A 13798-nucleotide genomic window follows, 5' to 3' on the forward strand; every position below is an offset into this window, starting at 1 on the left:
CATCTCATCTCATTTAGAGGTTGGCATATAAGGATCAAGACTAGAAAACATAAAATGCAATTTGGAGGGAGAAAAAAAATGAAGATCTTTTATTAACTTGGTTTCTGAAGCCATTCAGAAAAGACTTTTCAAAATTGGAAATTTGGAATCCAAGCTAAACCGTTAGGTCAACATGCCTTTCAGTTCATAATGAGCTTTTTAATGAAGCATTGGCCCCTGGCCCTCCCTCAATAGATGATAATAATTATAAATAGGACCAAGGCAATTTCCTAACGTGTCATGGGAGTTAAGGAACAGTTTTATATTGACATCTTCTAGTCATATATTTCAAAATGAAATCTTTATCTTAATCTTGAAATCAAAATGAAAAAGAAATCATAATTGTTTGATTTGGATGGCAGAAAATTTAAAAAACCTAATTTTTATAACTGTTTGAGATATTTTTCTGGGTCATTGTAGTAGTATTACTATGCTGCAATAAATGTTTTTGCAACACCTAAGCCTATGGATAGTCTTGGGTTTGTATTTCTCTCTATATTTTCTACTTAGCTCAATAGTAAAAATGTAACTTTTCAAGGACTCTGTGTTGTAGATGTAGATTGTTTCTCTCTCTCTCTCACAATCTCAGTAACAATTCTAATAGCAGCAATTATGTTGGACTATCTTATTTTCCCGCTTATTACAATGCAAATCATACTGGTTTGCATAGCATGTTTTAACAAATCATTCATTATTGCCATGAAGGTCTAGCTGATCAAAATTGGAGTCCAACAATAACTCACAACCCAAATCAAGATTAAAGCTTTAACCTTCAGAATTTTTAGTTTTGGTTATATTTTTCGAAAGGATGAGAGTTGAGATGTTGCATCTAGCCAACTCCAAGTTCTTAAAACTCCTTTTAATATTTTGTTGAACTCAAAATTTGTTGTTTATTCTAAATAAGAGTGTGACCAAAAGATGTGTGTATATATATATATATATATATATGTTGTTATCAAACCTTAAATTCGACAATGGACAAGTTCACATTGTACCAGATGATATGTGATTAATGATTCTCTCCTATATATGAAAATTATGATCATGACTCGTGACCACCCTTTTATCTTTAGCACCAACTCAGGAGGGCATATGGGCCTTAATTTGAACCAATGGTGTCTATTGCTTTTATAGAGACCCCACCGACCGTTTGTGAACTGTGAATTTGAATGAGTCAGAAAACCACAAATATATATATTGTACCACAACCATAAAGTTGGATTCTCCTGGGCTTTCAATTTTGAAAACAAAAATATAGGTTAATGATCCAAAGGATCTATAAAAAAGAGCAACATCAGCAACAAAAACAAAAGGCATACTCTCAGCTCCTGAAATTTTTACTTTTGTTTATACATATATGTTTACTTTGGTGATGACATGACAAAAGAGATGTCTTTAAATCAGGTCACCGATTAGCTCACCTGCAATCTCAAAAGTCTAACAATAGTTAAAAAAAAACTCCAAAAGCGAAAGACTTCACCATGAAGAAAGCAGAGGGGTATTATATATGTTTTGGTGGTTGCTATTTTAAGTGACAAAGCCAAGTTATTAGTTGGTTGGTTTTCTGTAAATTGAAACATTTTGTTAGGAGTGAATAGTGACATTGACTGCAAATTACAAAATATATAGTCTTATGAACTGATATATCAACTTTTAAAAAAATATAAAAGTAACTCAGAATTTATTTATTATATTGTTAATTACATTCATTCTTACGAGACTTATGTAGTAAAATTGGTAATATAGTCTTAATAATTTCGTTTTTATTACTAGAAATCATGAAGATACACTTAAATGCTCCCCATGACATTCTTAGAATTGTGTTTGATAACCCTACAAGAAATACTTTTTTGGGTTTTCGAGAGGCATGAGAATGCATCAACATCAATATGTTGTGCTTGTGATAGGTGTCGGTAATGTTTGATTTAGCCATATCACAAATATATATTCATGGAAGTAACAAAAGTTACAGAAGAAATGTGCTGCATTTAATTTAAGAGAGAGAGGGGAAAAGCCCTGTAATTTAACTTTAAAAGATATAATATGATAAACTGACAGAAGATTAATTATATCAAGTTTTAAAAAAAAATTCCCTAAAAAAAAACATAGCAAAAAAGTATAAATGAACAGAAAGAATGAAAATGATATGAAATGGACCCCAGAAATAACTTGTAAATATTCCGATTGCCTGTGAGGCTTGGAATTGAATAATTTGTTGTGGCCTGATTAAAAAATTTAGCCACTGTACAGTTTGCGTTCTTGACCACATTTTATATATCCACTGTACAGTTTGCATTTGGTGGTCAAGAACCAGACTTCCATCCACAAGATTCATTTCATAGAAAATTGATGATGATGATGACAACGACAATTCAATAAATTATGAACTCAAAACTAAAATTTCTAGTTTAAGACAAGCCTTACATGCATGTTTACTGGGCGGTATAATCGTTGCAAAAACTCACATGATAAAGTCTATTTAGTTACAATGATATTTCTGGGTCCCGAATCTAAAGAAACAAATTGCCTTTAATACTCTTTTTTTTTTTTTAAATTCTAATTTCTGAAATAATTGGATTTTTTGAAAACCTTTTGAGGATGGTTTTCTTTTTTTACAAATATCTATTCAAACGACATTTTTGCCTTAACATTCCAAAATATTTCCTCTATGGGTACTTTTTAGAAAAACCATATCTTCTTAATGCTTTTTTTAAAAATTATTTTTTAATTCTAAAACTAGAAAGTAGTTTTTTTTTTTTTTTTTTTAATACTTGAAATAAATTTTAGTGCCTCAATTCCTATGCCATATATGCACGCAAGAAAGTGAGATATGATGATTCTTGGACATGCAGATCTTCGATACAGAAATTTTTTCTATAACTTCATAATGATGAAGTATAACTTTTGGGGGGGGAAAAATATTGCCCAACCACAGCCCATTACAGCTTCTTTCAATTCCAAATTCCTAACCAAAATGGAACCAAGGTGTTCACAATTGACTCTTGCTTTTTCTTTCTGTTGGATAACAAGATCATTCTCAAATGGAAAATATATGACACTTGAATGAAAAGATCATCATGATGGCATGGGACAAAAAAAATTCTTTCCTTTTCTAGGCTTGATGATCTAGTTTCTTTCTAATAGCTGTGTGCTTACCAAAGAAGACTTCTGTTATGGTCCAACACATTCAGTCGTACATTGGGTGGCATTAGGAGTTTATGACAGAACAGAAGTCATACTTGACCCCACTATGTTAGAAAGATGTTGTTGGCATTTGAAGACTTCTTGATAACCTTATTTGAAAGATGTTGTTGGCATTTGAAGACTTCTTGATAACCTTATTGTATGTATGAATTCAAATTATGGTATTGGTTCCATGATGATGAGCTAATTATAACCTATGACTATGAGTATCAAGTCATAATAAAAAGAGAAATGAGTCAGGATTTAGAAATTTTGCTTTGACTATGGTAACTTGGAAGTAACAACTCATAACTTTGTGGATGGTAGCAAAAGAAGGTAAAAATAATCAGATATACCTTTTGCTCAAACATTTTAACTAGTTAAATCGACATTTAAGCACCATATGAAAGAAAATATGGCAGTTTTAGACATATCAAAACAGAAGAAGAATGATAAATCAGACAGCACTAGCTTCTTTGCCCACTCTGCCCAAGATAAATCTCAGACTGAGCTTGAACTTAGCCCACTCGACCATACAAACCATCACAGGCAACTATTTTCTGTGCAAATCATACTTTTTAGAAAACTTAGTTTAGGATGGCCCAAATGAGGTTCAAAGTTCAAACCTCAAATGGGCTAGATCTCCAAAGGGAGTTAGGAAGGAGCATGGGTTGGGCCCATATTTGCTCTCATTTTTCATCTTTGAGCCAAATTTGGGCTGCTCTTAGGTGTAATTCAACTGCCCAATTGACAGCCCAGTGCGATGAGTCTGTCCATTGGAATTTGGAAGTGTGAACTGGATTTCTAATTCAGAACTAATGTCCTCCGAATTTTTTATCTTAAATTCTAGGTATACCATTTGACTGTAGAAAGACTTTACTATTTGCCCTACCTCTCTTTTTATTGCCTGCTAAAGAAATTTGGGCAAAACTTCTTTTTCTAAAAACTGATTTATTTTTCAAGAAGCATTTTCTATAAAATTATCTCATTTTTTTTTATATTTGGTAGAAACTTTAAAGAAGTTAAAAAATAATCTCATAACTTCCCTTATTTAACTTGTTGTGAGATAAAATTGTTTTCCAATGAAATTAGTAGAAAACAATTTTTAAAAATAAACTATACTTTTTATGTTGATTAAAAATAGTATTCTTTTGACACATTTTTTCTTATGCTACCAAACACTGAAAAATACGAAAAATTATCTTTATACAATATTTTCCATTGAAACAAACAGAACGTTATTGTGTGTCACATAATTAAATTTAATCATCGTTAAAGAGAGATAACACTATATTATATTCGTAAATATAATTGAAAGATGTAAGGTGCTAATGCTAAGAAATTGCATCTAATTTTTATCTAATAAACATACAAACCAACTAACATTGAAGGTAATGGATCTTCCAGGGTCCAAAGATGTTTACCTCTTGAGTTTCTTTTTATTTTTGATAATGTACTTTTGTATGATGTCATTACTCAAACGACCCTTTGCTATATTAAGGACATATTACTCTTCTTCTTCTTAAAAAAAAAAGGACATATTACATAAATAAATAAATAAAGATTCCTTTTAATTTTTTTTTTCAAAAAATCTTTACAAATAAAAGTATAAAACTAAGTCCGTATCATGTTATGTTTTTATATATATATATATATATATATAAAGTTGATACCGTATATAGCTTTTAGAGTAAACTACATATTTGGTCCCCAACCTTTATAGTGAATGTCAATTTAGTCCCTAACGTTTCAGATGTATCAGTTTAATCTCTAACCTTTTGGTATTATGTTAAAATAGTCCTTGCCGTTAAGTAGTGGATGCAAAATGCTGACAAGACTAACAGACATATTAAAATATTATTATTTTTTCCAAGTAAGTTGCCACGTGTCTTTAATTAATAATAATAAAAAAAAAACCCTTGGCCTAATAATTTGGGAACTGAATCCATTGTGAGAAAGGAACGAAGGGGAAGGGGGAAGAGAGATTGGAGACTTTACGAGCGCTCAAGCAACCCACCCGTCTACAGCAAAACTGATACAGCCACTGGGAATCAAAATTTTTTTTCTCAGAAAAATCCTGAAAAACTAAAACAAAGGTCCAAAATCCATTTTATATTTTCATAATTTATTTTAACAATAAAAACAACGATTATAGAATTAACAAACAATCCAAATGAAAACTATTGTAAATTAGAATTAAACGAATAAAACAATCCTCAAGATACATTTCAAACGAGAATACAACTAGATATACCACTTTATATATAAAAAATAATAATAAATAAATAAAATTCAAAATCAAAACACGATCTAATAAAATAGAAATTTTGTGAAAGGCATAACAATTGTTGGCTTATATGGAGGACACAGTCACATAGACATGATCTAATAATATATTACTGAATGATTTTTTAGGCGCTTGATGAGTTGATTGAGTTTGTCGATGCGGATGATGAGATGAGTGATGGAACAAAGGAGTGTTGTGCTGAAGCAGTTAATGAACATAGAAGACAAGGATGGCGGAGGAGAGCATTGCACTAGCTTTGTGATGAGTGGGTCGCTGAAGCAATTAATCAATTGGCTTTCTTTTTTCTTTTTTTAGTTGAAGGACACGTGACAACTTATTTGGCAAAAATAATAATATTTTAATATGTCTGTTAGTCTTGTCGGCATTTTTCATCCGCCACTTAACTGCAAGGATTATTTTGACACAATACCAAAACGTTAAAAACTAAACTAACACTTCTAAAATATTATGGACCAAATTGACATTCACTACAAAAGTTAAGGACCAAATATGTAATTTACCTTAGCTTTTAATAGATACAATAGAATTTAAACGGAATGATGTCCACGTTCAAGGATAATTGCTTTTTATAGGTATTTTTTGTGCAAAATAATTGCTTTTTATAGTTGATATTACCATAGTAATATAATTACATCTTACATAAAAAAATTTAAAAAAAAAAATGGTGACTTCATTATCTTATCACTTTAAACAAAACAGAACAACACCGCCATGATATCATTAAATTCTGAATTCTTGACTTGGAATCATAGTGGCATTACAAGGTCCTCTTTGGGTGAACCCCACCACATAAGCTTTTTTTATCTTTTGCAACTTTGAATTCAGAGATTAGGGTTTGTATCATTTAGCAGTTAGCACTTTTTATTTTTTTTCTGGATTAGTATATAGCAGTTATATTAATCAACTTGTACAAATATATTTTTACCAAATATATATATATATTTTGTCAAAGCCACGTGCTCTAAGTCATTGTCACGTGCGCTTATATAGACACAACACAACAAAGTGAAAGATAGAAAAGAAAATACCCCAATCCAAAAAAGCCTCCCAACTCCAACTCCAACTCCTTCCAAGCACCAATGGCCAATAGGCAATGCCAAACAGTTGGAGGGAAACTCATCTGACCGTCCATTTTTCATCCTACGGTCATGATCAATTCCAACCTATTTCCCATACAAAATGGAGAGTTAAAAAAACACATTGTAATGAAGTAAGGAAGAAAAACCAAAGTAGGGTGAAAGGAAGAGAAACAGAACAGAGAAAAACAGAGAGAGAGAAAGAGAGGGAGAGGTTTGTGTGTAGAATTGATTACACAATAAGCGCTGGTGTTTTAATTTCTATACCTCTCAAAGCTCAAACTAACACATACCCAGAAATGTTACAACTTTGATCTTTGAGTAAATTTCCTCTGAGAAAATACAAAAAGTCCTTCTTTCCAACTCTCTCTCTTTCTGCCATATGTGAATGAAGAAGTCTCATCCTTGTAATCCTTCTATCTCTTTCTCTTTCTCTCTCAATCTTTGTGCAGTTATGGATTGTTTGGTTGCCTAGAGAAAAAAGATGAGAAGCAAAAAAATTGGCAGTTCTGATTGGATTTCAACATTCTATATTCTTATTTTCTCACAGCAACCAAATGGAGTTGTTTACTCTGTTGCTTTGTTCTGGTTTTTTCTTCTGTAAATGCTTTAGGATTTCATTGATGGGGTTATTGCTTTTTATCTTTGAAAATGCAGGCTGATTTTGATGATTTGAGACAGGTTTCAGAGACCCCATTTGTGTTATCCTTTAGATCTTGAGGTCAGTGACACTTTTTTCTTTCACAGATTGCTACAATTTGTTCTCACAAAAATTTTCAATTTCTCAGTATTCCTATGAGTTTCAGAGAGAAAACCCAAATGGGTATTGGCTAATTTGTAGAAAGTTTTGGTCTTGTTGTACAGAAATGGAAAAGGAAGCAAAAAGTCATAGAGCGAATAACAACAACAACAACAACAACAACAACGGCAACAATAACAACAACAATAGAGCTACTGAGACAGACTTTGGGTTGCAGTGGGGTAATAGAAAGAGGCTTAGATGTGTGAAAGTCAAAGACCAAAGCTTAGCCAACAAATCAGATTGTTTGGGGAAGAAGAAAATTACTTCTCGCGTTGATCGCCGAGTGGTTAGCGCTGCCGAGAAAGAATCAGTTTCTCCACAGCCCCATCGAATCAATAAGTAAGATAAACAAAAACCCAGATGAAATTTGAAAGGAAAATTCTTAATTTCTCTAAGGAAATGTGAGAACTTGAATGCAAAGTTTATATCTTTTACTTTGATTTCTTGGGAACTAAATGGGTGGTAGAGAAAGTTTCAAGCTTTAGGAGGCTTAGAGAAAGGGAAATAGAGGAAGAATGTTGGAGTGGCTATGCTATTGGGTTAGATCCATGAAGATCATTTGATTAATTCCCTTTCTTACATTGGCTATTATCATCATTATAAGGTTTGATTGATTTCATTATGTTAGCTTAATTGATTGCTTAAGAAAGTAAATGAAAGAAAAAGGAAGTGTAATTTGATTTATACTCTGATTGATTGCTTAGAAAAGGTAAGAAAAGAAACATACAACAATAGGAATCATATTGCAGTTGTTGTTGGAGTTATTGTTATTGTACTGAAGTGTAATTTGATTTATACTCAGATTGATTGCTTAGAAAAGGTAAGAAAAGAAACATACAACAATAGGAATTATATTGCAGTTGTTGTTGGAGTTATTGTTATTGTACTGTCATATGAAAGTATTCTTTACTGTAATGTTATGTGATTTTTTTTCACAAAACCAGATTTAATCATTTGGAGAAGTAAAGTGCTGAACTTCTTGTTCCTTTTTGGTTCTTAGGAACTCTGACTTGCCAATGAATAACCGGAAAGTGTTGGTGACATCGCCAGAGAAGGAAGATCGATATTACACAACAAGGGGTTCGTTGGGATTGGATGATAATGGGAAGGTGTTGTTGGATCCTGTAAAGGAGGATAGAGGGGTTGTTTGGCCGAAGCTGTTTATCACACTGTCTAGCAAAGAAAAGGAGGAGGATTTTATGGCTATGAAAGGGTGTAAGCCTCCTCAGAGACCCAAGAAGAGGGCTAAGTTGATACAAAGAAGCTTACTTGTAAGTGTCTTAGTCATACTCATACCTGTGCGAAATCTTCATTTTTTTTGTTATGAAAATTAGGCAGGGAACAAACTTTGTGACTTGGTTGTGTTTATGTCTTTATCTTTTTCCTGTATTTTCTTGCAGTTGGTCAGTCCAGGTGCATGGCTATCGGATCTGTGCCAAGAGAGGTATGAAGTGAGGGAAAAAAAGGCTGCAAAGAAGGTACAACTTACTCTATATCTCTCTTGTTGTGGTTGTTTAATGCTTTTCTTAATGCAGTCTTGGTTGCTAAGAAAATTCAGGAGAAGTGAAGAAAATTAAATTAAAAATTCAATATTGGATACTCAGGATTTGTAAAAGCTCTAACCACTCAACCTGAACTTTGACTCATGAATTTTCTTTTACTTTTACCTGTGTTTTCTGAGCAACCAAATGTAGGGTATATAGATAACACTCATACAGTTGTTAAGAGGGTATGTGATTTGGCTAAAATGTAATGCAGAGACCCAGAGGATTGAAGGCAATGGGAAGTATGGATAGTGATTCAGAATAAGAAATTCAGATGAATACAGAAGCAGGCAGGGAAAATTGAATTTTTTTTTTTTTTTTTAAATTTTTGTAGTTAGATGAGAAGTAGAGGGAGAGAAGAAAAAGGAAAGGAAGAAAAGAATATTGTTGATGAAAAGGGTCTCTCTCTCTCTCTCTTATCTTTTTTGTTTCTGTAGAAATTGCTCTGCCAATTTTAACTTTTTGAAAATAATTTTCTTCATATTTTTTTGACATGGACTTTTTCCTTTTCCTTCAATGATCCTTTTGTCTACTTGTGGCGTATACTTTGCATTCTATTCTGCTTTATTTCATTTCACGGGTACCCAAGAAGGTGCACTGCATTTGCATATACGTGGATATATTAACAAATGGCTTAGATTTTAGATTGAGTTATCCAACCTTTGATTCCCTGCCACTCAAAAAAAAAAAGGGTTATCACAGAGTCTGATATTTCTATGCCTTATGGATTGGCATTCAAATTATACAATGCAGTCAGACGAGGCAGAATTTAGTTTTTATTTTCAGTTCTTCGTTTTGGGCAACAGAGGCAGAGAAGATCACCTATTTTAGATGTTCATGGGTAATGCATAATCCATTGAGCACACACTAGGAGGTACGTTTTCAGATTCATTTGATTGGTTCTCATTGATAATCTAACATACAAAAAATGTTGGAGGAAGCTACCTAAAAACCTTATAGGACAATTCTTGCAAATATTTATGAGTCTGGGTTCAGATTTGGGAGCTTCGGGAACAAATTAACAAGAATTTTTCATAAAATCACTGCTTTAAAACTAATTTGATAATGCAACCTTTGGAAATAATGGGAATTACTGACAGTGCACTCCACGTTTGTTGGGGCAGACATTCCTAAAAAATTTGTTATATTTAATAGCATCTGTGACTGTGAGACAAGCCGAAGCCACAAATACACAAATGGCTCTAAAAAGGACACGGATATACTGAGAAGAGATCATCAGACCATTAACAAACTAAATTGACAACACCCCATATTCAAATTCCATCAACCTGAATAAGTGTCCACTAATTTCATATCTGCTGTCAAGTAACACCGTACGAAGCTAAGGGAAAAGATGATAATAACAAGAATAAAACAAGGCAATGTATACAGTTTTGCGCCCACTAGTTCGGTGACGATTGTACGAAGCTAAGAGAAAAGATGACAACAAGAAGAATAAAACAGGGCAATGTTTACAGTTTTGCACCCCACTAGTTCAGTGACAGTATAAGGACTTCTTTCTAATTAACCAAATATTATTCTTTATTACTCATTTCAGTAGAGCACCTAATTCCATCCCAGGAAAGTCGCCAAAGTATTAGTTCTCTAACTTTTTTTCTTTGCAACCAAAAAAAGAAAAAGAAAAAAAAATGCTTGGAATATACTCTCAAAGAAGTACACTACCAACCACCAGTAGCTTGGTCATATATAATCTCCCCAACAAAGAAGAGATTTGAGATTTGGGAAAATATAATGAAGAGTTCTCTAATTAATCTACCAACCAGCTGAGAAGTCGACTGATTTATCTTGCCAAACCTTGGCATTTAATTAGTTTGTAGTGTACCCTTATCTACTGAAGCTTGACTTTATCTTACAATGCCATATGTGGCAAGGCTTTTTGAGATATCTTCCTCTACTTGTCAACTAAGTTTATAGTGCTAACCACAATTTCAGAGTGCGCTTTTGGTCACCTTGTCAACTGAGTTCATACTGCTAACCACAATTTCAGAGTGCACTTTTTGTCAGCTTGTCTGATTTTGTGTGTACCTATTTCAGCCCACTGCAAATAAGAATTCAAAGTGATTTTCTTTAAGTAATGAAAAAAAGAGAGGTTAATTTGGTAGTTAAATGGGCAAACTTCAATTTACTCTCTCAATTATTAATTTGGTCAATTTAGTCCCTTAACTTTTAAAATCAAGTCAATTTCATCATTAGGTCCTCTCTATTTGAATTTTAACACAATTAATAATTGAAAGTGACTTGATTTCAAATTTTAACATTTTTTATAATAATATTTTAATGTCTATTTTATTTGCCTCATCAGTAAATTCCGTTAAATTTTAAATAGATTCGAGATCAAAGAATAAACCTTGATTTTGAAACTTCAAGGATGGACCAAATTGAACTTTACCCAATGGTTGAAGAACGAAATTAGATATTTAAAGTAATAAATTAAATTTCTATGGCCAAAACTGCAAAATCAGTGGACTTTTTTGGAGTGCCAGACCAGACCAAATTTTATGCCAACAATCCAATGTCAGGGCACCAAATTCAGACCACATAGGAGCAAACTGAGGTTTGTATGTTTCTATCCAGTTACTGCTTATACAAACGTTACTGCTAAGGGGGGAAAATGAAATGAAAGATGACACTTCATATATAACAGATGTATGGTTATCACACTACAAAATTTGCAAATTTTTTTAGAATGATCTGAATCAGATTTACTGATTGAGTAATCTTTATTCTTCTTTGGCCTTGCCCTCTTTTGGCTTCTCTTCATTCCTGCACAATTGATCTATTTGTTATGAATATAAATCCATAAGAAGCATGACAAACAAAGACACATCAACTCATGCACATAATTGCACAAGTCTGTGAGCATACACAAAGAATGTACCAGTTGTTCTCTTTTAGTGACTGATCTGTCACCTTTCTTGGCCGAACTCTTTGTCACTTTTGCTTCTCCACATACCTTCATTGTTAAAATTGTAATTTATTGACTAACTACGTGTACATGAGAAGGATACACACAAATATACATGTGAGAAAATGCACAAGCACACTTTGCATACAAGAGAGAGAGAGAGAGAGAGAGAGAATACCAATCAGTCCAATAGAAATAATCATCTTGCCACCTCTTCGATCTTCCTCTCTTCGGCTTCTGATTTTGTTTGTACCTTCATGGTTGAGATTTTATTCTTTATTACTAGTCCATCTGCACATACATATGGAAAGAATCACAAATGGTGGGAATTATCCAACATATATATATATGTATATAATCATTATAGCATCTCATGGAAATAGTTTATTCCATGTATTCTCTCTCTCTCTCTCTCTCTCAAAATGTTGTCATTTATGTGTTAACATTCAAATGAAGATCAAGATGGAATCCTCAAATACAAAGCCCTAAAGTAAATTATAACATGCTCTCACTTTCTATCAATGAACTTGTAACATCAAAAGTTACTCGTAGTAGTAAAAATCATTATGGGCACTAGAAGGCATAAAAAAGCTTGTGTATGTTTGGGTGAGAGTACTTACTGAACAGGCCTGTTGTCATCAGCTGACTGATAATTTCCCTGCTTCCTTTTCCTTCCCCTTCTCAGCTTCTCCAGTGGCTCAACAAATTTCTCATCAAAGGTGATCTGTTCTTCTTTTTCTTGCCTCTGCGGGCTACAAAATGGAGGTGAAGGAGGAACTGATTCATAGTTTACAACGCAATTAATGATATTGTTTCCCTGCCAATCAACATCAAGCATTTCTGTTGCTGCCATCTTTACTTCTACTATTCCATCTTTATCATTTACATCTATTGCATTTTCCTCTGCAACCTCTGGTGTTTCATTTTCCATTGCCACTTGCACAGTTATATTTTTCTCTTCCACTGCTATATTTTTATCTTCTGCTTTGGCCTCCCACTGATGGTACAGTTTGCTCTTCTTTAATGGTAGCTTCTCTCTTGATTCATAACACCTCTCAAGGAGTAAAATATAGACACAGGACACTATGCTGTATTGTTGCCAAGAAAAAATAAAAAACTTGGAGCTAATAAGAAACGATATCAAAATGTATTTGTATGAATTTAACTTCAAACTAGGCAGCCTTTTGGTGGTGGTGGCCTTGTATAATCATTCTTCTTTCAATCTTGAATTAAACTGTCTAAATATTTCTTAATGATATTTCTATCATCCATGTATATCTATGAAAAACTAATAGATATCAATCAATATCACAAGTTGACTGACATTAAATTCCTTAATTTTATCTAGTTAAAAACATTGGCAAGATGGCTCTCGCTGTAAGTCTTTCTTTCCTTTTTTAGGTCAGGAACTGTAAGTTTGAGTTTGAAGGCCACAAAGCTCTTGACCCTTCTCAATCTAAATGCTCACTACTGTCATTGAGCCCGGAAATTCTTTTGGGCCTCAACAGATTTAAATTAGTAAAGATGATTTTCTTGTGCAAAGAACACACCCCACCCCAAATCAGTGTTTTGGATGAAACTCTTAGTTGTTCAGCCACACAGTAGGATTTTTATCAACTAGAGAAAAAGCAAGAAGAATCCCGTGATATAATGATTGCTCATTTATACTTTATCCACTGTGCCATACAATACGTAATGAATCCTACATTTTTGGATGAAGTATATTCTTTTCAACCGAAATGTGCAAACTGGTGAAAATGAGCTATGCAGAAATTACATTTCTCATACAATAGATACTCCTAATATGAGATAGATTTAGAGAAGTGCAGAACAACTTTCAGGTTTGAGATGAATTGAGAAAATCGCATTCCACATGATTCAAGATGATCTTGTGGCACCACTACTTAAAAATGAACATAC

The 13798-nt window shown here is 33.0% G+C and overlaps 2 protein-coding genes across 2 annotated transcripts; one reads left to right on the plus strand and one right to left on the minus strand.

Moving 5' to 3' along the window:
• The first annotated feature begins 6569 nt into the window (after positions 1-6569).
• On the plus strand, positions 6570-9341 carry LOC115977512 (glycosyltransferase-like protein gnt15). Its single transcript, XM_031099399.1, has 6 exons — positions 6570-7013; positions 7264-7327; positions 7471-7747; positions 8409-8679; positions 8809-8886; positions 9167-9341. The coding sequence occupies exons 3-6, from the start codon at positions 7473-7475 to the stop codon at positions 9215-9217; spliced, it is 675 nt and encodes a 224-aa protein (XP_030955259.1). The 5' UTR covers positions 6570-7013; positions 7264-7327; positions 7471-7472; the 3' UTR covers positions 9218-9341.
• Positions 9342-11693: 2352 nt separating this feature from the next.
• LOC115994687 lies at positions 11694-13064 on the minus strand. Its single transcript, XM_031118919.1, has 3 exons — positions 12499-13064; positions 11994-12131; positions 11694-11736 (listed from the first exon to the last, which is right to left on the minus strand). Exons 1-3 carry the CDS (start codon positions 12807-12809, stop codon positions 11694-11696), a joined length of 492 nt encoding a protein of 163 aa, XP_030974779.1. The 5' UTR covers positions 12810-13064.
• Positions 13065-13798: the final 734 nt, after the last annotated feature.

This window comes from Quercus lobata, chromosome 1, assembly GCF_001633185.2.
Source record: "Quercus lobata isolate SW786 chromosome 1, ValleyOak3.0 Primary Assembly, whole genome shotgun sequence".
In the NCBI taxonomy this organism is placed as follows: Eukaryota; Viridiplantae; Streptophyta; class Magnoliopsida; order Fagales; family Fagaceae; genus Quercus; species Quercus lobata.